Genomic DNA, 24,725 nt, shown 5'->3' on the forward strand with positions numbered 1-24,725 from the left:
TATTTTGCCATTGTGCCATATTTTACCTTTGCCAGTAAAACATATTTTTTTCAGAAATTAAAAAGGCAAATACAAAATTAGTTTTATTCTTCATGTCATTAGTTGTGATTTGTGATATTTAGAATTTTATAATCCTTAGATATTTAAATAATTCTATCAAAATATATTACAGTTAAATATTTGGTTTGATCTAAGCAGCCGCATTTTAGATAACATTAGACCCTTTGCTTCCGTACGAATAATAAAACTTTAAAAAAACTCCGGCTTAGCATATTGTAATATATCGTGTCATTAACGATGACGGGCAGATTTGTCAAATGTAACCTTTAATAGTATGACATTATAAAGCAGAGCAAGCGTCTTCATGGATGACACGTTATACCGGGCCTCATATCAGATTGGAAATGAGATAGTTATTATCATACAGGGAATACAATCACTGGCATAACATCGTACAAAATAAAAGCTGCATAGCATAAATATCGGACACACTTATGGCTCTAGAAATAAGATTTTTTTTATACCACGTCAGTGGCAAACAGGTATACGGTCCGCCTGATGGAAAGCGGTCACCGTAACCTATGGAGGCCTGCAATTCAAGGGTGACACATGCGCGTTGCCGACCCATTAGAAACTTGTACACTCCTTTCTTGAAGAACCCCATACTGTAGTTCATCGGGAATACCTCGGCAAGGAGCTCATTCCACAGCCGGAACGTCCGCGGGAGGAAATTCCTCTGAAACCGCATGGTGCGCCTATTTAGGTTGCAAGGTATGTGGATGAGCGCCCTGTCGATGGCGAGCGGTGCGATGATAAGTGGACGTTGGCATCATGTCAGACAGATATTTTTGCAGCCCTCTTTTTATGCGATGTTAGTGCCAGTAACTGTGGGTACATATCGAAAAAATTAAATATTGAAAAGTTAAAACCGTAAAGTTTTTAGAATAAACTTAAACGGCAAACATGATAAACAAAGACATTAAGGACGAACTTTAAACGCATTGTCGTAAACACAACGCTAGTGCCCGGCGAATGTAAACCTTACTTAAAAGTGCGAAGGTTATTTCAATATCATCCGCTATTACTATAGTTGTCCTTGGGCCTGTAGGCAATAGTAACAACTTTGAAGTAATGTACCAACTTTTAGGTGTTTTTCCGGTCAAAAGGATATTCAATCACACCGAATTGACGACCGGTCTGGCGCAGTCGGTAGTGACCCTGCCTGCTACGCCGCGGTCCCGGGTTCGAATCCCGGTAAAGGCATTTATTTGTGTGATGAGCACAGATATTTGTTCCTGAGTCATGGATGTTTTCTATGTATATAAGTATTTATATATTATATATATCGTTGCTGAGTACCCACAACACAAGCCTTCTTGAGCTTACCGTGGGCCTCAGTCAATCTGTGTAAGAATGTCATACAATATTTAAAAAAAAAATCACAATCTTCACGGCCATTATGTACCTACTCAGCCTACTCAGGGTACAAGTAGTCATATACACTGGGCAAGTCTTGTTCGATACCGTCTATATTACAAAGTATTGTTTATTACAATTATTACACCAGTTTGATAATAGGAAAATGTCTATGTACAGTGAAGTCGAACTCTGGCGGCGTCGTGGAGTCTCGCTTGTGCCCGCCGGCCAGCAGTTTTAATACTACGAAATTTGTTTTTGCTACTTTTAGGAGATCCGTTATCTGTAACAAATATAAACAAGTTTTTAGTAAACGTACAAAACAAAAATTGAACTATATTCCTATTTTGAATTAGCCGGAATTATTGTAAACAAAGGTGTGGCCGGTGCTATAAGAAATTAGCACCATTCGAGGTATTAAAATTACCGATATTTTACAAGTTTATTAAAAATCTTTAGATATTCCATTACACAAATAATGACTCTGTTTAACCGAAAATAAATTTCAACACAAAACGTTTTGGTATATTTATTGAAATTAAAAAGCCGTTTTTGTCTGAGATAAATTGTTTATTGCACTGGTATCACTGTGGAAATGTACCTGGGCGACCAAGTGTCGGGCCCCTAAACATTATTTTTCAGCAACGTACGAGACTAGGTGGTAGTGAATTTTAATGGCTAATTAAAACCGTCTTCAAATACGATGGTGCATAATAAGATGGTTATAAATTTCATTATTGGTTTTGTAAGTATCTGATATGACAGAACTTCGTAAATTTTGGACCGATTTTTATTTTGACTTGCATGGGATCATAACATAATATAACAGTCATCGTGTTCGATCGATTCACGATTTTAAGTGTGTAATAGAGAGATCGTTAATAACTGGTTATTTGTTTTTCTGTAGGCCCTTACTTTGAGAACCCCTGACTTGAGCTGCACGTGTTACTTTGACAGTGACAGCGGTTTGTTTACGTTTATTCCGTTCAATTCGTAATGGGATTATAATTTAATTACTGTATATTACATTTGATTTTTTCCGTAATGTTCCTATTATAGGAACTGGTGTCGTAAAAGTAGCACTGCACCATACAATATCAAATAACCTTTGAAGCTTACCTCTTGATCTGGAGTTGTGATAGTTTCTAAAAGAGATCTAGCTTGCTGAAAATGTTTGCATCCCCCTAAATATAATATCACAGGATTCTCGTATCTGTAACAAAACAGAGAAATTAATAATGAAATTAATGAACATTAAAATCATTGCACTTAAAAAGATACTACTTTTTACGCTTGTTACTGTTGCACGGGTAGCATGATCGCGCGATAGACGATAAAATATCAGGCCGTCCCTAACGCACTATTAGTAAGTGCGATAGGGACGGCCAGATGTTTTATCATTTATCGCGCGACCATAATTGCCTGCTTGATCTGGAAATGGATAGTAGAAGCTTTTTTTTTACATTTCAATTGCTCGTAACATCTTAACAGATGGGCGGAATGGACTGCAAACTTGGTCCGGTCAGCATATCTCTTTCTCTCACTTATTTATTTAAAACTTTATTGCACATAAATAAGTACAATTGACAGACTCAATGCCTTTAGGCATTCTCAACCAGTCAAAAATGGGGCGAAACTTATAACTGCATCCTTGACGAACATACAGCGGTTCACGTTCCATACCAACACCAACAGGCCTCAAACCAGGCCAAGTCCTGAGTACAGAGGTTGCCTGAAGTAGCTAGTAGGCGCCAAGAATTGACTTCCTATGGAAAATTAGTACATGCAATTGGTCGCTACTGAAGTCTATCTAAACCTTTACAGGGGACAGCGCAATCACATTTTTTGCCATACTAAATTGAACATCACTGAGACAGAAAGGTGATCGTATCAGACTAGCGAAAACGGTCCACATGAGAGGGCACTGTTTGGGCTGGTGTCCCTCTCGCACGTGTGGCCAGTGTTAATGAGGTTACCATAGTAGTAGTATTTTTATCTGTATATTACCTGACTTTATAACTTCTTATATTATTTTAGTGTTATATTCAAACTAGGGCTTCAATATATTTTAAAGAATTGGCAAATAACTATAATGTAATTATTTTGATGCCAATAAATCAAAGATTTGTATAATTAAAAAATACCTTCATTGGGTATTAGTAGATTTGGTAGTAACTTTGAAAATTGACTGCTATCCCCAATTTATGATAGTGATGACGTCACTGAATAATGTTCGACATTGTCAGTAAGTGCGAGAGGGACACCAGCCCAAACAATGCCCTCTCACGTGGACACACTTTTTGACCTAACTACTCATTCTGGTTTAACTATAATTCTGTATAGTTCTTTATAGTTTGTTCTTTGTCAATTTTGTGTAGATTAATTGGTTAATTATTTTTTAACATAGTAATGGTAAAATTTTTGAATATTGTATAACTAGCTTTATTAATAGTGTGTGAACATGCCTTAGAAATCTATATTATTTGTGGTCATGATTCGTTAATATTTGCGGACTGAGGAAAAATTACAATTTGCAAAAGCTACCCACATAGCTTTTGCACATTGTAATTTTTCCTCAGTCACCCGTTGACCATGAACGCTGTAAAGAGTTCGAAACGTCGGGATGTATTTTAAATTCATTATACGCGATTTAATCCGTTTCCATAGTTTTATTTTATAATTATGTGATCTAAACTTGTAACTTACTGTGCCGGCTGCGTCATCTCCGTAAACTCGTGGTAGTGCACTTGAGGTGGGGTCAGTACGGACAATGGAGCGAAGCGGTGCTTGTAACGGACAGCTTCGTTATCGAACTGAGATTGTGGCTGCCGGATCTTGCCTTGGAGTTTGAACGCTACTAAAGCCTGAAACAAAGTTGGGTGTAAATATATGGTAAGAATCTTGAATTACATGTCAATAATAACAAATGTAACGCATATACTAGACTAACTAAACTAAACTAGACGACCGGTCTGGCCTACCGTGTAGTGACCCTGCCTGCTAAGCCGCGGTCCTGGGTTCGAATCTCGGTAAGGGCATTTATTTGTGTGATGAGCACAGATATTTGTTCCTGAGTCATGGATGTTTTCTATGTATATAAGTATGTATTTATCTATATAAGTAAGTATATCGTCACCTAGCACCCATAGTACAAGCTTTGCTTAGTTTGGGGCTAGGTTGATGTGTGTAAGGTGTCCCCCAATATTTATTAAAATACTTCACGTACAACTAAAAATCCCTCCAACCCTCATTCAAAGAAATAAAACCCTCCATAAGATTTCCAAAACTAGTGAGCGTCAGGACCCCTGGACCACTACAGATATTTGATGTTTAGTACATACTAAAATTTAGTACCTATTTGATACTATTTGGTACCTGAGTACATATATTTGGTACCTCCACTGATATCGAAAAATCGAGCGAATAAAGTGGCCAGACATCCTGACGTCAGGATGTCTGGACCATTTTTGGTTTCCATAGTTCTAGACAACACTACTAATTGATATCTTAGTCAATATTTACTACCTATTTGGTACCTGTCAATATATTTTTTTTAAATTTTTTTGGCGTACCAGAAAAAAGTTATGACGGAATTTAAAGTTGTGAGCCCGGCCGTGCCGTTAAAGTATTTAGCGCCTGTCAAAAGTATAGAGGCAAATCCGCCTGCCCTCCTGCGCGCGTCAACTTAAATAGGAATTTAGTTTTAGGCACTCGCACATCATCTCTACTACTGACTAGTGGCATTAATAATATATAGTCGAAATATAAAAGTAATTAGTGTAATTACACTAGTTTTCCATTTTCCTCCTGAGAGACCTGAACACGTGGCAACAGTTGGGCAAATTCTAGGGTGGAAATAGCATAAACTGTTATAATTAACAGCGTCATTGGTAATATTGGTATATAGGATGTATTTTGATGATGTGGACCAGTTTATGGTCCACGAGCTCCGTTATAGGGGTTTATCATATAAATAAACCACTGCTTTCGGTAACATTTGCTTTTTGCATCGATTAGTGTCAATTATGAATTAAGAATAAATAAAAACATCAAATCAATCATCTACTATCAGTACCTACAACCACAATGCCGCCAAATCTGCCATACAGCTCTACAGCTGCTGAACAGTCGCAAAAATGACCGGCTGTCAGGGGTAAACTGATTTACAAATTTCTCCGCCAGGAGATGTCTCTCAGGGACATGACATGACATTAGACGTTATTGAGACTGTAGGAGGTTCTCTCAGGAGGAAAATGGAAAACTAGTGTAATTACACTAATTACTTTTATATTTCGACTATATTAATGCCACTAGTCAGTAGAGATGATGTGCGAGTGCCTAAAAATAAATTCCTATTTAAGTTGACGCGCAGGAGGGCAGAAGGATTTGCCTCTATTCTTTTGACAGGCGCTACATACTTCAACGCCACGGCTGGGCTCACAACTTTAAATTCCATCATAACTTTTTTCTGGTACGCCAAAAAAATTTGAAAAAAATATATTGACAGGTACCAAATAGGTAGTAAATATTGACTAAGATATCAATTAGTAGTGTTGTCTAGAACTATGTAAACCAAAAATGGTCCAGACATCCTGACGTCAGAATGCCTGGCCACTTTATTCGCTCGATTTTTCGATATCAGTGGAGGTACCAAATATATGTACTGAGGTACCAAATAGTATCAAATAGGTACTAAATTTTAGTATGTACTAAACATCAAATATCTGTAGTGGTCCAGGGGTCCTGACGCTCACCAAAACTAATGCATTTAACTATTGCAATTAAGCTAAGTGCAAGTAAAGTTTTTATAGAAACCTCGGTTCAGTGAACATATTGGCTTTTTTTAACTTCTATCACGTAACATTTAGGAACATTAAAATGACGAAAATATTCTGTATGGTTTGTCAAATGAGCGATTTCCTGGTAATGGGAATACTGGACATATGGTTTAGTTCCCTTCATTTTGTTTGCCCTCGCCGCTTTTAGCTTGCACCAACCCTAAACAGAATCGTGGGAGCACACAGAAAGTCAAACACTCATTAACCCCCGACGCAAAAACGACGGGGTGTAGTACGAGTAAGTTTGACTTATCTGTCTATCTGTCTGTCTGCTTGTCTGTCTGTCTGTGTGTGTGTGTGTGTGTGTGTCTGTCTGTGGAATCGTAACTCCCGAACGGATGAACCGATTTCGATTTAGTCTTTTTTGTTTGAAAGCTGAGTTAGTCGGGAGTGTTCTTAGCCATGTTTCATGAAAATATTCCACTATGTCGCGGTCGGGGGTTTTTCAAAATTTTAATTTTGTGGTTATTTACCTTATAATATCCCCCGCACATGTTCTGCATGACCTGGCACATGAGAGCTTCCCTGGCGTAAGGCCGGGTTCTCTTCTTCTTGCGTGCGCCCTTCTTGGCGTCCGCACGCCGCGCGCCTTCGCCGGCCAATCCTTCGGCGCGACCGAGGGCTGATACTAACCAGCCGTATAGGAACTCGTAGAGGTACCTGGAAAGGAACAGATTTTTGACACTTTCAAATGATATGTAAAGCTGGGCGTTTTCCAAAATAAATTTCAAATATCGAACTTCACTAGATCTGAACGTGTTTGAATGTGTCCTCATTTTTTTTTTCATTTACGTCACGATTTTAGTATGAACTTACGAGCGTGAGCGTGACGTCGAATTTTGTATGGAAATTTTGGGACACAGTTTTTTATCGTCTGGATCGAATCAGCTCGTGATTCTGAGAAGAATGAGCCCAAACCATTGAGCTATTACTACTACGTATAGAGAAGACATCGCCCATCGCTACCGTGTTCCGTTCAACTGCGGCCGGCCGGCCGCACGTCACTCAGTCGCCTACGAGTACTGAAGCGCGGCGGTCGTAATATGTTTTAAAATGAAACAGGATAAAAACTGGTTAAATAATTTAAATATGCCCTCGTGTGTGATGCGATATTGCACTAACAATTCAAGCAATACGTCGAATTGCAAAGGAGTAACTTTCCGTAGGTAAGTAACTGTATAATCATTTTAAATTTTAATTAGAGCAAATTGTTTAGTGGACGCCATTTTGCGTCTCTTGTCAAAGACTAAAAATTGAGAGATGTGACGTGTGCATTGTGTGGATACTTGGATAATAAAAGGCGATGTGCGGAATATAATATAAAGCCTGACCAAAAATATATGAATATTGTCATATGTTTTTGGTCAGTTCTAATGAAATTCCGCAGTATGGCGCGTAGTCATATAAAGAACTTACTTAAGTTAATGGATGAAAAAAGGTAAAATATGATTTATTGTTTATTTCCTAAGTACTTTTACTTATATTACTTTACATTTACTTTTTTTATTATAGGTTTTGCACGTCTGGGCCTTAAAGACAGGGAAAAATGGATGAAACACGAAGCTAAAACTGATCAGACAATAAATTATTTTTCAAAGCGGCAAAAGCTAACAAAACATATTATTTAAGGGTAATTAAATAAAAATAATATTTGTACATAACTATATGGCTGTTTTTTTTACGAAAGGTTTCCATGGTCCCTTGAACCAGTTAATTGTGTACCTACAGTACCTACAGTCGCCATTAATAAATAATAGTATAGGACGTCCGTACACAGATTGACTGAGTCCCACGGTAAGCTCGATCAAGAAGGCTTGTGTTTTGGGTACTTAGACGATACATAATTATGATTTACTATTTACTACTTAATACTAGCTTATTGCATAGAAAACATCCATGACTCAGGAACAAATAATAATATTTGTGTTCATCACATAAATAAATGCCCTTACCAGGATTCGAACCCAGGACCGCAACCACAGTGCTCAAAAATATCTGAACATGCCCTCTAACGCCATGACAATAGAGGCCAGCTCAGATGTTTGAGCAGTGAGCACCCTGGTCGCCTCGATATATCTGATGGTACAACTGTACATACCTCAGGGGATATAAGCCTCAGAATGAGAGGGTTTTTTGAATCGTTATTTAAAATTGTCTATTTTTTTGTATAAACAAAAAATAAACAGACAATTTTAATACGAATTAATATTCTTATACTTTTAAACGAGCAATTCTTGTATATTTATTTATTTATTTATTTATTTATTTATATATTTATTTATTTACACTGACGATCTCGGAAACCGCTCTAACGATTTCGCAGAAATTTGTTATGTGGGGGTTTTTGGGGGTGAAAAATCGGTCTAACTTATCCTTAGGTCCCGGAAAACGCGAATTTTCGAGTTTTCATGCGTTTTCTTCGCGCGCCATCTCGTGTGCAGTAGTTGTACTGTTAAGACAGAATTCTTTCGGTCGATGTAAGTACTATTTATTGCAAACACTAGATGGCGACACAGGTCAAGGCTAAAACGAATAGAAAATACACTATGCGCGCCATCTCGTGTGGAGTAGTTGTGTTGTTAAGGCTGAGAATTCTTTCGCTCGATGTAGGTACTATTCATTTTTGAACTAGATGGCGACACATGTCAAGGATACGAAACAGAACCGAGCGAAGCTCGGTTGCCCAGATATTATTAAATTTAACTTGCACGTTCCCGTACGTATTTAATTAAATAGGCAGAATATAAACAAAAGTGACGCCTCTGCGGAGTTGACATCGTATGACTATTTAGCCGCCCTCCCCCCGCCCCGCACTGCCGCGCTTGCTACCCAGATTTTGTTTGCGCCGTCTGTTCTATGTACGTAGTACATTATACTTCAATGGCCCAAACACATCCAGATCTGGTGAAATTCGATATTCGACATTTATTTTGAAAAACGCTCAACTCTAGGAGAGTATGTTCCGTTTTGTCGACAGAAATGTGTCCACGGACACTATTAGCAAACACACGAGAAAAGGACTAAGTCTAGACAAGGACTTGATTTGCCCTTATTAAGCATCAGTACCTGGGTCGACTGAGTTCTATTCGTCCGTATTTTGCGTTTAATAATTAAAAAGAAACCGCAAAAAAAAACTCCTAACCTAAGGCTAAGCTGCCGGCGTATCATGATTCCAATTTTATCACTTATCCACGTGGATAAAGCATCCGTCACGCTTTGGCAAGTATGTCAGTGTGAGAGTGACAGTTGTCTTATCCACGTGGACAAGTGATAAAATTGGAAGCATGATACGCCGGCTGGATCGGTTTTTCACCCCCGAAAACCCCCACTACCACATATGAAACTTACCAGAATATGTAATGGTACTCGTGCACGCTATACAACTCTAGCTCGAGCCCGGACAGCAAGTAGGCGATCATAACTCGCAGCACGTGGTATAACAGCCATGTGCCGAAACAAGCTCGAGGCGCGGTACCGGCTGCACCGCTCACTACTGCGTCTACGCTTTCTGCCTGTAAGTAATGGAGTAGCATTTAAAAAATCTTAGCACTTTAAAAGCCACGTCTATTGTGCGGGGCGGCCCATCGAGAGCCAAGCATGGACCTTCAATAGGGACTGAGCTCACACTTTTTTTGCCATACTAAATTGAACTTATCACCGGTGCAGAAAGGTATTCTTGTCAGACTAGCAAAAGTGTGTCCACATGAGAGGATCAAAGTTGGGACTGGTGTCCCTCTCGCACGTGTGACCAGTGTTAAAGAGATTACTATAATGGTAGTATTTTTACCTGTATGATAACTAAGTTTATAAACTTCTTAAATTATTTTTGTATTATATCGAGGCAAGGGTATTAATACCTTGTAACGAATTGGTAAGTCATTATTATGTAGCCATAAAACCAAAGATTTGCGCAATTAAAAAAAAAACCTTTAATTGAGTATTAGTAGATTTGGTAGTAACTTATATATTGACTGGTATCCCTAAATTATGACAGTGATGACGTCAGTCAGTGACGAAAGTCAAATCGATACTAATATTATAAATGGGAAAGTGTGTGTGTCTGTTTGTTCGTCTTCCACGGCAAAACGGAGCGACGAATTGACGTGATTTTTTTAAGAGGACTTAGTTGAAGGGATGGAGATTAACATAGGCTACTTTTCGTCTCTATCTAACCCCCCACTTCCCCAAAATGGGGGGTGGACGTTTGTATGGATGTTGCGTTCCGCAATTTTCGAATTTTGATATTTTGATATTTGATGTGACCCCGCGAACTCAATTGAGATGGACTTCGTGAGTTTGCGTCTCTGAACGACTCAAAATACTCTTAAATCTGTTACTCTGATACTTTAGTTAGAACTTAAAATTGTGAGTGTGTGCGTGTGCGTGAACGTAAACAGTTATTAGTAGAGGTAGAGAACTTTAGTAAATGAAAAAAGGTGAAATACTTTGATATACATACGTTTTGCTGTGCTAAAGAATGGAGCAAGATACAGCTGATTGGAAATCCTATAAATCTATACACCGGTGAGCCACTATTTCACAGAATTGAAGAATTAAGATTTGGATTCACAGAACTTCATCACACACACATATATACAATTTAAATTAACTGAACCACAAATTAAATTAAGAAGAGATAAAAGCGGTATTTGGCGAGTTTGTTTTGACATTTTGACATCTGACGTTCCGTTCCGCGCTTCCGCGTGACATCTCGTACTGACTGGGTGCGTTCAGAAACGATTCTACTATCAACAAGGCATTTACGAGGATAGTTATTGTAATCAAATCATATTGTTTATATTAGCTACGGAATATTAAAATAATACAATGCCACCGAAGAAAATACCGATTAATTGTGCTAACTGTAAAAATACCATCAAAACGAGGCAGTTTCTAAAGTGCCGCTTATGTGGTAATACGTATGATGTTTCATGTACATTAATCACCGATGCACAATTCAAAAGCATGACCAAGGACTTGAAAGAAAACTGGACATGTCAAAATTGCTGCAAATCCAAGGAAACACTAGAAATTACCAAGAAAAATAAACACATAAGCATATCGCCATCTCCTAGATCAGAGAATAATCGTTGCTCACAAGTTTCACAGCCAAAAACAAAAATTCAGGTATCCACAAAGAATTCTTTCGATTCTCTACCAGACGATGATGACCTTGACATATCTTCTTCCCCAAACTCAGTTCAAGACCGGAGCAAAATAAATAGAAGCTGTCCAGAGATTGGTGAAGGGCTACGAGAAAAAATTGAAATGTTACAGAGAAAAGTGGAGGAACTGCAAGATAAGTTGGCAATCTCAGACAATGAAATAGAAAACCTACTTACTGAAAACAAAACACTTAATAATATAATACAAAATTTAAAAAATCAAGTCGCAAATCTCCAACAAATTTGTAAATCCGGGAAGAAAAAACGTCGTAAGAACTCAAACAAGTCTTCAATTGTCTTCTCACCAGATGCAAACGCAACCAGGCAAAATGACAGTCTCAAAGAGCTACAAGTTCTTGCTAATCCTCGTTCCATCACTGAACTAGTTAAAGATTTAGAAAACGGGGATAATTTGGCTACAATCGAAGGCGAATCCGTACCACAGACAACAGAGGACGACAAAAGACATAAAGAAAATATGGACACAGAGCATCACGATCACGATCACGTCACAAGTTTGTCTCCAGGTGTTGCCAGCAATAATTTTAAGACGGAGTCTCATAGCAATATTAAAATCAATAAGATTTGTATGATTAGTGCAAATAAGTACAATAATATGTTAGATACTGCTAATAAGGTTTTGGGTAATTACAGTATTTGTCATTATCTTTATCCTGATGTTGGGGTGCGAAATCTTCTACCCAAACTAGAAAATAAATTGTCTGATTATACTAAGGAAGATTTCTGCATTATATTTATAGGTGAAGAGGATTTTAAAAAATCACAGTGTTACGACAATTTGGTGTTGTACATAAGGAATATTACAAACACACTATCGCATACAAATATTATAATATGTTACCCAACATTTAACATTGGTTCTTACAGCAATATGTATAATTGGAGAATAGAATTGTTTAATCAAATATTATTTAATGATAATTCAAAATATAGTTACGTTTATCTTCTAGATAGTAACCGCAACCTTACATATGATCATGAAATGTTCCAATTGAGATCAGGGCGCATCAACAAATATGGCTTATATACAATATTCCAAGACATTAGTACATTGATAGAAGTCATTAAAAATGATATAGACATTGATCACTCTTTGGAGTATTGCTCTTCTTACTGTAACCAGAAAGAGTCATCTCAGTTTTTTCGTCAGTAAAGTTGAAAATGAAGTGTATAGTAACACGACTTCTGACTGTAAATTAAGGATTATGCACCAAAACATTGGAGGCCTAAATAGTAAAATTGACATGTTAAACATTGCATTACAAGACTTTTACGATAAATCACAGGAAGTAGACATTGTATGTCTAAGTGAAACTTTTATAAAGCAAGGCTCAGAAAAAAATGTAAAAATAGAAAATTTTAAACCAGGAGCATTCTTTTGTAGAAACACTTGTAGAGGTGGAACGGCTATTTTCGTTCACAAAGAACTCCAGTTTAAAAAAATTGAAATCGAATCAAATTTGGCTGCAAATTATTACTTTGAGTGTTGCGGAATAGAAGTTATCGGTTTGAATGTTATTGTCTTTGCCATATACAGAATCCCAGAACAAACCAAATCTCACATTGGAATTTTTATTCATAAACTTAATATTCTACTCTCTCGATTGACAACTAAATATAAGAATAAAAAAATTGTCCTTTGTGGGGATTGGAACATTGATATATTAAAAAATGGTCCTTTTGCAAAAGAACTTAAGACAACAATTAGAAACTACAACTTAACATTACATATAAATTCGCCTACCAGAATAAATACTTGTATAGATCAAATAGCCAGTAATGTTAAAAAAGTTGAAGCACTTACACATAGACTGTGTTTATCTGACCATGATATGGCACAAACGATTACTTTTAATGTAAAAGGGAAAAATAAATGTCTGACTTGGTTCGACTATAAAAGAGATTTAAATCAAGAAAATATCGCTAAATTTGTTCATTGTATGTCTGCCTTATCATTCTCTGATGTATTATCCTCTGACAATCTGTCAGTGGCTTTCACTTTGTTTTACGAAGTTCTGTGCTTATTTTATAATCTCTGCTTCCCAGTCATCAAGGTAAAGGTAAACAATCAGAACAAAAAAATTAAGTGGCTGTCTAAAGGTATACGAAAGTCCTGTCAGACAAAGCGTAAGTTATATCTCAGATACAAATTAGAAAAAACAAATAAATTGGGAAACAGAATGAAATTTAAAATATATAGGAAATTATTGAGAAAATGCATTACAAAGTCACAAACAATTAATAATAACAACTACATATCAAATCATAAAAATAAATGTAAAGCTACGTGGGATGTCATCTCCGCTAATTCGTCTAGTGCTTATAATTATAATGAAATTGATTATGTGAATTTTAACAATAAGACATTCAAAGATCCTCTAGATATTTGTAATTTATTTAATAATTATTTTATCGACATTACCTCAGTACAATCTGCTATGAATCGTAATCAGGCAAATAGAATTGACAACATAAGCAATTATCCTTCCACGATATTTTTACATCCTGTAGATTCAAATGAAGTTTATAAACTGATAATTACTTTAAATAATAGTAAGGCTTGTGGTTATGACGACATTACCTCAAGAATCCTTAAATTAATTGCTAATTGTGTATGTCAACCTATAGCTCATATCATCAATTTATCGTTTTCTCAGGGCATCTTTCCAGACCAATTGAAATTATCTGTTGTTAAGCCTTTATTAAAGAAAGGCGAACGCAGCGATCCTAACAACTACAGGCCAATAACAATTGTTCCCGTTATCTCAAAAGTTTTTGAGAAAGCTTTATGTGAGAGATTAACAGGGTTTTTAGAGAGAAACAATTTGCTGAAACCGGAGCAATTCGGTTTTAGGAAAGGCCTTTCAACTGAGTTGGCCTGTTTTGAGCTTGTGAAGCATGTATCCGAGTGTATAAATGGCAAATTACCTGTAGTTTCTTTGTTTCTGGATCTAAGTAAAGCCTTTGACTACGTAAACCACGATAAACTCCTCGGGAAACTTGAATGTTATGGAATAAGAGGCGTAGCACTAGAATGGGTTAAAAGTTATTTATCGAATAGGAAACAATGTACAGAAATTGTTAAAATTCAAAAAATGAAAAATCATTATGTCAAAGTCAAATATCGATCAAATTTTCGTGAAATTAAAACTGGAGTGCCTCAAGGGAGCAATTTGGGCCCCCTTTTATTTTTAGTCTATATAAATGACCTTCCTCTTACTATTCCCCACAAATGCATATTATTCGCTGATGACACTACAATATTGATAAAGGGAGATAATATTCATGAATACGAGAATAATATAAATGATACATTAGCTGACATAAATAATTGGACAATCTGTAATAATTTAAATTTAAATATAGAAAAGACATTTTTTATTCAATTTCATTCATATAACAGTAATCCATTGCAATTAAATATTAATTATAATAGCCATTGTATATCAAATTGTGAACATATTAAGTTTTTGGGATTATATATTGACCAGCACCTTAATTGGAAAAAACATATCGATTATGTCTGCAGCAGAATAGATAGATTCGTATTTGCTCTGAGAAAACTTAAAGATACTGTGAATACTGCAGCGGCGCTCACAGCCTATCATGGCTATGTGTCCTCGGTGCTCAATTATGGTTTGCTACTTTGGGGTAATTCTGTTGATGCCGAAAGAGCCCTACTGCAACAAAAAAAATGCATCCGTGCAATACTTGGCGCATGGGTAATAGACAGTTGCCGACCACTTTTTAAGGAATTAAAAATATTGCCATTAGCTAGTATGTATATTTTAAAAGCATGCCTATTTGTAAGAGATCGGCCAGACATATTTAAAATGAGATCAGAGTTCTTCTCAGGAACACAGAGATCTCAATATCAAAACCTGATATATCAGCCAAGATGCAACACGGCTATATACAAAAATAATGCATATAATATGTGTATTCTACTGTATAATAATGCTCCCAATGATATAAGATGTTTAAAAACAACTGATTTTCGGAAGAAAATGAGAAGTTTTCTGTTAGAACAATGCTTTTATAGTGTAAAGGAATATATTGAACATTATAATATTAATAAGTAGGTAATCAATGTCTAATTCAAATTAAATTATATTCAATGTACCGTAATAAATAATAATGATAATTTTCTAATGTAATCCTAATGTTATGTATTAGTAGCTTTTTTTGTTTCTTTAATATTTGCACATCGTTTAACCACGATAGAATACTGTGACTGAAAATTCTTACAAGAACAACCTGTAACTACAATTAAGTATTCTTGCAAATAAATGATTGATTGATTGATTGATTGATTGATTGATTGATAGTAATATCAATTGTAATTTCAGTTCAACATGTATATTGACGTGTGTAAGTGCCCCTGCGGCCTATTTGCTGAATAAATGATTTGTAACTAACCTCTTCTTGCAGAGCTGCGAATTCATCCAACAGGAGGGCCAACTTGTCTCGCTGGCGGGCGCGATTGTGTCCGCAGACTTGCAGTAACACCGCGAACGGTCGGACGCAGCGAGCGAGGAAGTTCTCTACGAATTCGCGTGCCTGTAAAAACACGGGTGAATAAATTGGTCGCCAATTATACATAAAGAAAAATGTTTGAACCTGAATCAAACAGGTTAACATAGAAGACTTTTGAAAAAGCTTTGAACTTATTCTTGTAACATCAGTCTCAGTCTCATGAAGCGGATTAGATTAGAGAGACAGTGTTTTCGTTGGCAATCTAAGCTATATACATCTTAGTATTAACTACCTGAGGTGTAGGTATAGGTGACTTGGGCGTCAAAGCCGGCGGGTTGACGAAGCTTCGAACAGATTCCCTAAGTATCTCTACGAAGGCGTGCGGCGGTCTTGGCTGGCCAGGTGGGGCATTCATGGTGCTTTGAGCCATAGAAGAGGTAGTTAATAGAATGTTCTATCAATCTAACATTACTAAGTACCTGTGGTGTAGGTATGGGTGACTTGGGCGTCAAAGCCGGCGGGTTGACGAAGCTTCGAACAGATTCCCTAAGTATCTCTACTAAGGCGTGCGGCGGTCTTGGCTGGCCAGGTGGGGCATTCATGGTGCTTTGAGCCATAGAAGAGGTAGTTAATAGAATGTTCTATCAATCTAACATTACTAAGTACCTGTGGTGTAGGTATAGGTGACATGGGCGTCAAAGCCGGCGGGTTGACACAGCTTCGAACACATTCCCTCAGTATTTCTACGAAGGCGTGCGGCGGTCTTGGCTGACCAGGTAGGGCGTTCATGGCGCTTTGAGCGATAGAAGCGGTGCTAGACTGAGGTAGAATGTTCTATCAATCTAACATTACTAAGTACCTGTGGTGTAGGTATAGGTGACTTGGGCGTCAAAGCCGGCGGGTTGACGAAGCTTCGAACAGATTCCCTAAGTATCTCTACGAAGGCGTGCAGCGGTCTTGGCTGGCCAGGTGGGGCATTCATGGTGCTTTGAGCCATAGAAGAGGTAGTTAATAGAATGTTCTATCAATCTAACATTACTAAGTACCTGTGGTGTAGGTATGGGTGACTTGGGCGTCAAAGCCGGCGGGTTGAAGAAGCTTCGAACAGATTCCCTAAGTATCTCTACTAAGGCGTGCGGCGGTCTTGGCTGGCCAGGTGGGGCATTCATGGTGCTTTGAGCCATAGAAGAGGTAATTAATAGAATGTTCTATCAATCTAACATTACTAAGTACCTGTGGTGTAGGTATAGGTGACCTGGGCGTCAAAGCCGGCGGGTTGACGAAGCTTCGAACAGATTCCCTAAGTATCTCTACGAAGGCGTGCGGTGGTCTTGGCTGGCCAGGTGGAGCTTTCGTGGCGCTTTGGCCATAGATGCGGTGCTGGCGGGAGACGGACTGAGCTAGAATGTTCTATCAATCTAACATTACTAAGTACCTGTGGTGTAGGTATAGGTGACTTGGGCGTCAAAGCCGGCGGGTTGACGAAGCTTCGAACAGATTCCCTAAGTATCTCTACGAAGGCGTGCGGCGGTCTTGGCTGGCCAGGTGGGGCGTTCATGGCGCTCTGGGCCATAGAAGCGGTGCTGGCGGGAGACGGGCTGAGGTAGAGTAGCTGGAGCGCCGAGCGGGAGAGAATGCAGGCGCGCTGACGGCTGAACTCCATAAAGAAGTCCTGTAGGATGAAAGGTTTGGTTTATTATTGCGTTACAGTTTTTCTACGTAAACGATAAATAATAACTAGCGGCTAAGAATCGAAATAACATGTCATATATTAAAAAAACACAAATCAAAATATTTGTTTTTTTTTTTCCCATATATAACATCTTATTTAAGCTCTCAAGTTTTAAGTCACATATAGTAGTGTGACTACTTAAACTCTCGACACGAGCTCGTCGCAGTAAGCTAGCGTCTCTAATTGATGCGGTGTAGCCGGAGTGGCATGTAACATAAGTGCCACATACCAGTGCCGTATGGAAGTTAGTACAGGAGGTGATCTTCCATGCGCGCCGCAGTCTCGACACGAGCTCGTCGCAGTAAGCTAGCGTCTCTAATTGATGCGGTGTAGCCGGAGTGGCATGTAACATAAGTGCCACATACCAGTGCCGTGTGGAAGTTAGTACAGGAGGTGATCTTCCATGCGCGCCGCAGTCTCGACACGAGCTCGTCGCAGTAAGCTAGCGCCTCGGCCCGCGGCTTGATGCGGGTGTAGCGCGGAAACGTGGGCGGGAGTAGCCGCTGGTTTATCATCGGTTCGAACCCCATTGGGTTTGGGGAGTCCGCTGAAAAAATATACAATTACTCCTCTATTTTTGCCGTCAACAAATGAGACTTATTAAGATGTATAAAGGAACATTTTACTGCCGCGAATTAGATGCGATAGCATGCGTCGAGCAACAAATCAAGTTCGTACTTATCACAGTCTGCGCGTGTTTAGTGCGTGGGAGACTTAAGTGGCCACCATTTGCCTTTTAGTAAATAACGAGAAAATGGGGGAACTAGTAGGACAACAATAGTGATATAAGAGATTTATACGTAAATAAATGAATAGATTAGAAAACACAAACTCGCCGAAAAGGGCGCCACTGGACGAATGACTGAGACTTAAAACACAATTTTTCTTTGAAGTCTATCTAAACTTACAATTTTCAACAGGTTGAGTCCCAAGCCCGGCTGTCTTGATGATGACCTTCATCATCTCTGAGCAACCATTAAGCAAGGCTACGCAGTCCGCGCCGGACTGAGGGTCCTTCTTGGTGATGAGAAGGAGGGCTTGGTAGAACATTCTGGTAAAGCGGATTCGGGCGGCTAACGCGGCCCATACATTGTCCTGAAAGATTTTTTAAATAATTTTGTGGGAATTTACCAAGGAAAATTTGAAATGCAATGGAAAATATAGCCTCTTTTACTCAAGTTTGCCGATTTTTTGGAATTAAAAAAAAAAGTCATTTATTGTCGCAAATAATTTTAAGGTACAATTACTTAAGTATTTATTTCTATCATGCAACTAAGAGTAAGCTACGCTATGATACAGTACAATCATGTCTATATTCTATATTAAATAATATCCTATATTTGTTAATTTGGTTTGGGTTTTTGGTTTTGGTTTGGTTAAACTCAAATTATTTTAACTGTTCTCAATTCTCAATCAAATTGAAAGTTTCGGTGTTGGCAAAAAAATCGTATTTAGGTCAAAGATTTGGTTACTACCATAGTGGAATAAGTAAGGAAAGAGTTGTAACTCCATACATCAGTAAATGAGAGTTATTTATAGTGACATCTAGCGTCAATCACGCCTCAATCTCGCGTCAAATAGCGTAAATTATCAGTACCACTACTCGACACTAGGTGTCAACAGTGTCTCGTCTGACAAAAATGTAATATTAAAACAGTTTACAACTTATATTCCAAGCAGAAGGAATTGAAAACAGAATACTGATTAATATTATTGTTATTTTAGCTAAAAATTGTTGAGCATTAAACTGTTCGTTCGTGGCGACATCTGTTAACAAGTAGCAGTACTGATAAAATACGCTATTAGACGCGTGATTGAGGCGTGATTGATTGAGATTCCTCTATGGTTACTACTAAAAAATTGCCTAGCTATTCTGCCAAATTGAACTCCCAAAACTGTACTTTCAGATCACGATCGAGTCTCTTAATAGTCTTCTAATGATAAGTAAATTCTGAGTCTTACTTTTGATTAGAATATGTTTGATCTGGGTTCTGGGTATGACAAGTTGTCGGCCAGTTTATAATATAGGAATTGATTATTTTCGCGAGAAATGACTTACCTCTTCACCAGAAGCCCTGGCCTTCTTATTTAGCTCCTCCTCTTGTTCCCGAAGCATTGCAATACATTTCTGCTCCTGCACCTCCAGGTTGGGGTCAAACGTGTTGCCAGTCTGCGGGTTCGAGCCCAAACGATAACCATAGCCCATTGGTTGGAAGTCCTCTTCTTCAAACACTTGGGCTCTGAAAATTTAAATAATAAATACCTATAGGCTTCATATTAGGGCACAATTTGCGCAATGAAATCAGAGCAATGAAAAAATTCTACTTCAGGTTTATATTCCTTTTTTGCCTACAATATGGATGCATTTTTTATCTTATAATTGTATGTTGTCCAATAGTAACACAATTTACTAGAAGAAATGTTAGGTATTTGCACTTCACTGCAAAGTAAAAAATAAACAGTTGCAAAAGGCGAACTTAATGCTACAAAACCATTCTCTAACAATGAAAAAATTACAAAGTTGGTAGCTTAGTAGATTGCCCATAGATATACTTACTTGTTAATACAATCTCTTATACAATCCAGCAGCTTATATACCGCAATACAATAAGCCTTCAATGTCCTATTGTTTATTGAATGGGGCTGATGCAAGTAAAGGTTGGTGAAGACAGTCTGCGCCAGAGAGTGGCCTTCCAACCATGACACAATGCAGGCCATTGTAGCATCTATTATACCGATCAATTCACTTGGCTCTAGGTCATCTATCTTCAGTTTCCCTGCCTGAAATCATAAAATGCACATGCAAATTGACATCAATAGAATGTTAAATTGAGGCTTGTGTTCCTTAACTCATATACTTAAGTGGCACTTTATAACTGAATCTCGTATTGCATCGCTCATATTACATATTCAATCTGCATGCTAACACAATCATTATAGATGTTAAGTGGTATGGCCCAAGCCATCAATATAATACACAGACCAACCCCTATAGACATCCATTACAAGACGACTCGCGGTCGCCAGCCTTCCTAGTATTTGCACTGATATAAGCGCGGGCGCTCGCCGTGCCCGATCAGTAGCGACCAAGTAACAGACCCGAAAGCAGCGCGTGTTTTTCGCAGTAAAAAAATTGAAAAAGGGTATTTTGATGTCTTAAAGATGTCCACCTGTAGTGTGAAATGGTGTGGAAAGGTAACAAGAAGCTCAAATTTAAAAACAGACGTCATTACATTCCACATAAAAGTCATATTTATAATTTATTCAGAGCCGGCATAGGTCAACTTACATTGGCCACTTACGCGTCAGTAAAGGGACAGTCCCTTTCACCTGGCGCGACTGCCCGCCGTCCTTGAAACGGCCAATCACAGCGCGCTTAACACATTCCCCGCCCGCTCCTCGCACCCCTGGCACTGGTGACTCGTATCGCGAACAAAATATACAAGACTGCTACTCTATAGGAGGTTCTCTGTGATGTAATATCACACAAACACACCTGTAAGTTGATACTTTTATATAAGAGAAAGAGCGCATGTAATAGTTGAATCACTCTTTGCTCAAGAGGATGAAATAGAGATACTATGTGGTTCATTATGTTTTTTAATTATCACCTGAACGGCCTGCTGAAAGTTGAGTGGTTTAGGATTGCCCCGGTTACACAGCATCCCGGCATCCATCTTGGGATCCATCATTTCAATTGCCGACATGGCTTCAAACAAGCCAAACAGGTGCCCATCATGTAAGAGTTCACCTAGTTGTAAATCTAGAACAGAAATTCATTCCGTAGTGTATACATCAATTTTATCACCATCAATATATGATATATTTCTAAGATGGATGATGTAAAGATACTCTGAGAGATCCAAAGAAATAGCAGAACTGAGTCACAATGAAAATTTAAGTTTGGATTGCAGACTTCTTCTTTAGTCATCGACAAGGACATGGCCTCGTGCAGTTTTTTTTTTTTTTTAGAACACAAACAGTCGTAATATACATCATACATAGGTGTAGTACATAGAGTACCTACAAAAAACTGAAAGTAATACAAACAGACCTGGAGGTTCATAAAATACATATGAAGCAGGGATGTAACGGAGTTCTGCTTCTGCTTCCGTTACTGCGGAACTTCCGTTTTGTTTTACACATCCGCTTCTGTTCCGGTTCTGTTATTTTTCAAACGGAAGTTATAACGGATGTCGGAACCTAGCGCGACGGTGGGACATGAGCGGCGTACATCAAAGACCAACAGGTCTATACCTATCATTCGCTCATCTCTCCGCTTGCCACGTGCTCCGATACTAAACATTAATCGCTTCATTCCATTGCGCGCCAATATTTGTCCTGTCCACCTAGTTAGTAGCGAGTGAACAACTATTCAGTGGTGCAGGGCTTATCTACGATCCCCTTAGAAGCTCCCCTTAGATTTGTTTATTAAATACAGTTTCCTTCTTTTACAATCACTCCATTTAATTTAAAAATTTAATTGTGTGCTAACAATTACACATATAATTTTTACTGGTTAGTTTTGGATTGTATTATACTACCTACGAGTAAGTTTTCTTTTCGTTTCTAAAACCTTTTACGGCATAATAAAGGTTTAAAAGGATTCTTATGTGATTTTTAGTGATTACCTAAACAACAAACAATCTTAAAGTTCAAGGTGATTTAAATTTTTGGATTGTAATGAATGATATACTTAAGATAAAATATCAGGTAACTTTTCTTTTCGTTTTTAAAACCTAAGTGGGCCTAAAGGCTGATTACAAACTGCTGATTACAGGCTGAACAGTAAACACCTAAAAGTTCTAGGTAATTTAATTAGTTTTGGTTTATGTTATACCTATGTGGTATTTTTTCATTTCTTTTTTAACATCTATAACTTCCGCTTCTGGTTCCGGTTCCGCTTCTGCTTCCGTTAAACTAAATTCAAAACTTCCGCTTCCGCTTCCGGTTCCGTTAAAACCACATCCGTTACATCCCTGATATGAAGTTAACTTAAAACAGTAGGTAGTTATAAAACAGCATAGTACATAGTATAATAAAATAAATACAACGTAGTTCAAAAATGAAATGCAACACATACAATTACGATTCAAAAAGCATCGATAAATACAGACATCAAGGAATATTGTTTACTATAATAAAGTTATTTAAAAAGTTTATGTCTCACATGCAATTTTAAACTAGATAACGAATTATTAAAGGGATCAATATCGAATAAAAGTTTATTATATAAACTGGGAACTCGTCTGAAAAAAGTATGCTTAGCATAGTTCTTACGAGAAAAACTAACATGGAATAAAGGTCTAGGCCGTAAGGGGAGACGCGGACAACCAAAGTTCACTAACTTCTTTTAATTGCATGGGTGCCATAATTTGAACACACCATCTAGTTGGGGGAAGGGGGAAGTGGGGAAGGGTAGTGGGGAGCACCACTGAGGTCTCATGCCTTAATTCTGTAGCTGGATATAAATAAGAGTTTTATGTGGCCACATAATACATAGCCTCACTTAGTGCTAAATTTAACTTGGCCCCATGAAAAACACTTCAAGAGTAAAATGTATTCTTCTTCTTCTTCAAAATATATACTATTTAAAAATAGCACTGATTGTTACCTTGTATGTGTTTGAAGAAATCAGTAGTGACATCAACCCAGTTGTATGTGACTTCAGGTGCATCTGGCATGGACTCCATGTTCCTATTGGAAAAAAGGGTTATTGTTATTACTTTAGTATAAATATGTGTTGTATTTAAGTTTAATAGTTTCTTACCTGCAGTTTTAACTTATTAGGTACCATAATAAATTGAAATATTATGAATTATGTATAGCAACTAATACGAAAAATGTGTATAAATGAAATAATTACCATGGATGTTAATGTTCTGAGATGAATAACATATTTTGCGTGAAATAAAAAGCATAAAAAGGTACAACTTTGATGAGATGAGAGAGCCAATGTTATTGAAGGTTAACTCAGGTCTTATAAGTAAGTGGACTCATGGATATGATAAAAAGTCTGCTATGAACAGCCACGTTGTTAACAACTAAAATAATATAGATACATTACCAATATTAAATAATACACACAAAACCAATAAGAATACAGAAACATAAATTCTCATGCAATTCTTACTAACCCAACACCATCGAAATAATCGTCACTGTCACCCATGTTACAATAAATTCATGAACTAAACAATGATGAAGATAATTTACCATGAATTTCAATAAAACCGGGCGGGGAAAATCAATACATTAGAGTTTTCCGAGCCGAAATTAGATATTTTTACCGACGGCGAGCGCAATGGAATACATTAACCACAGACTATAAAATTAAGCTTTTGTCATAAATGACACTTAGTTGTCAAATATCTATAGGCTATATTTAATAGACGGGCGTACCAGACCTGGGTGGCTAGCCGAATGGCACAATCGCTCACGAAACGCTCACGAAACGAAGCGCTAGTAGATATCTATCTCTATCGCGCTTGCGTATTGGCGCGACAGAGCCAGCGGCGTATCGCTTTCGTTTGGCGTCGGAGAAATGCCATTCGGCTACGGGGCCTGGAATTTGGTAACTCTCAATCGGACGGATCCGGGTTCCATGAATTTTATAAATTCAAAGCATCTTTATCTGTCACTAAAAACCAACTAGGTATAATATTATGCAATAATTTCCAGTTAGTACAAGCAAAGAGGATCGAGCGTTACTGTCAAAGCAAAATGTGTAATCACAGTGCATAGACTGCCATCTCTCCACACAGGCTTAAAACTTTTGAACCTCAGTTTTGACAATTTGGCCCATATTCTGAGCTTGATATGTTTTAAAATGTCAAATTTTAATATTAGCGCCATCTAGCTGAGCCTACCCCAAAGGTGTAACGCCATCTAGGTCACCACTGCTTTATCTATATGGTACTGAGGTACGTTTTTTTCTTAGACTATCCGTCTAGATGGAGTTATATAGGTCTTTGGTACAAGTTTAGTAGTAGTACACGTAGTCAGCCAATGAAAAGTTTAGCCGTTGATTTACTATTATCTCAATTAGGCACTTATTTTCTTTGGATTAGAATAAAA

At 37.7% G+C, this 24,725-nt stretch overlaps 1 protein-coding gene across 2 annotated transcripts; it reads right to left on the reverse strand.

Moving 5' to 3' along the window:
* Window positions 1-1,511: 1,511 nt before the first annotated feature.
* Window positions 1,512-23,959, reverse strand: LOC125225532 (N-alpha-acetyltransferase 35, NatC auxiliary subunit). Of its 2 annotated transcripts, none has more exons than XM_048129288.1 (14): window positions 23,865-23,959; window positions 23,263-23,345; window positions 21,260-21,411; window positions 20,206-20,429; window positions 19,708-19,888; window positions 18,557-18,743; window positions 18,014-18,195; window positions 17,352-17,588; window positions 15,860-16,000; window positions 9,603-9,766; window positions 6,728-6,914; window positions 4,123-4,280; window positions 2,536-2,629; window positions 1,512-1,699 (listed from the first exon to the last, which is right to left on the reverse strand). In XM_048129288.1, the coding sequence occupies exons 2-14, from the start codon at window positions 23,339-23,341 to the stop codon at window positions 1,559-1,561; spliced, it is 2,127 nt and encodes a 708-aa protein (XP_047985245.1). In that variant the 5' UTR covers window positions 23,342-23,345; window positions 23,865-23,959; the 3' UTR covers window positions 1,512-1,558. The 2 variants fall into 2 exon arrangements, with proteins under 2 accessions (XP_047985245.1, XP_047985244.1); XM_048129287.1 differs by having other exon boundaries at window positions 23,786-23,947.
* Window positions 23,960-24,725: the final 766 nt, after the last annotated feature.

The sequence above is a fragment of the Leguminivora glycinivorella genome, chromosome 4 (genome assembly GCF_023078275.1).
Source record: "Leguminivora glycinivorella isolate SPB_JAAS2020 chromosome 4, LegGlyc_1.1, whole genome shotgun sequence".
In the NCBI taxonomy this organism is placed as follows: Eukaryota; Metazoa; Arthropoda; class Insecta; order Lepidoptera; family Tortricidae; genus Leguminivora; species Leguminivora glycinivorella.